The sequence below is a fragment of the Pteropus vampyrus genome, unplaced genomic scaffold, assembly GCF_000151845.1.
Source record: "Pteropus vampyrus isolate Shadow unplaced genomic scaffold, Pvam_2.0 Scaffold145, whole genome shotgun sequence".
Classification (NCBI taxonomy): domain Eukaryota; kingdom Metazoa; phylum Chordata; class Mammalia; order Chiroptera; family Pteropodidae; genus Pteropus; species Pteropus vampyrus.
This window is the reverse complement of record NW_011888926.1, coordinates 217,391-218,396: the sequence shown is the minus strand read 5'-3', so window position 1 is coordinate 218,396 and position 1,006 is coordinate 217,391. Positions and strand designations below refer to the sequence as shown.

General features: G+C 48.3%; 1 protein-coding gene across 1 annotated transcript in view; it reads right to left on the bottom strand.

Moving 5' to 3' along the window:
* EFCAB6 (EF-hand calcium binding domain 6) overlaps positions 1 to 1,006 on the bottom strand; it is a 197,139-nt gene that overhangs the window by 38,342 nt on the left and 157,791 nt on the right. The window contains exon 24 of the mRNA XM_023535895.1: positions 364 to 519. Within this exon, the coding sequence (XP_023391663.1) occupies positions 364 to 519 (156 nt within the window). The remainder of the gene's footprint in view (positions 1 to 363; positions 520 to 1,006) is intronic.

Sequence of the window (1,006 nt, the reverse complement as noted above, 5' to 3'; positions counted from 1 at the left end):
GGGACTCGCCAAAAGATAGCCGTTAAAGCGCTGGGAGCTGCTGACTCTTGGGGAGGGGGACGCGGAGCACGACAGGGCAAAGGCCCTACTGTTTTTCCTAAGCCTCGCTGAGCTGTCTGACTCCTACCCAAGTGCATGAACGACTTGGATAAAATAAAAACTGGTTCAAAGTGATGATTACGCTGCTGAGGGAGAAGTTGTACGTTCGCCGAGTTGCTTTCTCTTTTTGCCTTGTGTCAACTCAAACCCATCAGAAGGTAGCCTGGCCGCGGGAAGATGTGGCGGTTATCTCGATGGCACCCAGCTGAGTGGACAGGGAAGTATAAGTGACAGCGAGCAACAGTTGGCCCAGCCAAAGCGAACCTGTGCAGAAGCTGGGTCAGCTCCTCCTCCTTGAGTGAACAGCCACAGTCCTGCAGCACCTTCTGCATCCTGCACATGGATATGGAGCCGCCTCTGGATCTGTCTAGTCTGGACAGTGCTTTGCTGATATCTTGATAATGGTCCATAAGCTTATCCCTGAAAGAGAATGCGTTTTAGACACATGTTGAAATCAGGAAAACAACTTCTTTAAGGCAAGAGTTTTGTGATCACTCTAATGCGATGATTCGATGGCTCATCGAAGAACTAATTTTGAAGATGTTGTGCAGTCTTGGGATAGCACTGACATGAAAAGGTATTCTGGAAAAAAATTATAAGTCTGTATCATTATCATTTTATTATTAACAAAACGACATTAGAGAGAAATTACCACCTTGTCTTTCTGGTAGTTTTGGTAATTTAAGAATGGGATCAAGAATGAAAAAATGCAGTGATATTATAGACAAGTGAGAAATACCCATCCGTTCTCTCCATGAAGACTCGTCGAGCACCTATCACAGGCCAGAAACAGCTCCCGGCTCTGGGGACAGCGAGTGAGTCAAACCGGCCCCACCAGAGGGAGTTCCACTCCAGGGGGCAGGGCCGACGGTCAACAGAAGGCATCAGTGCAGGGAGGGGGGGCGGT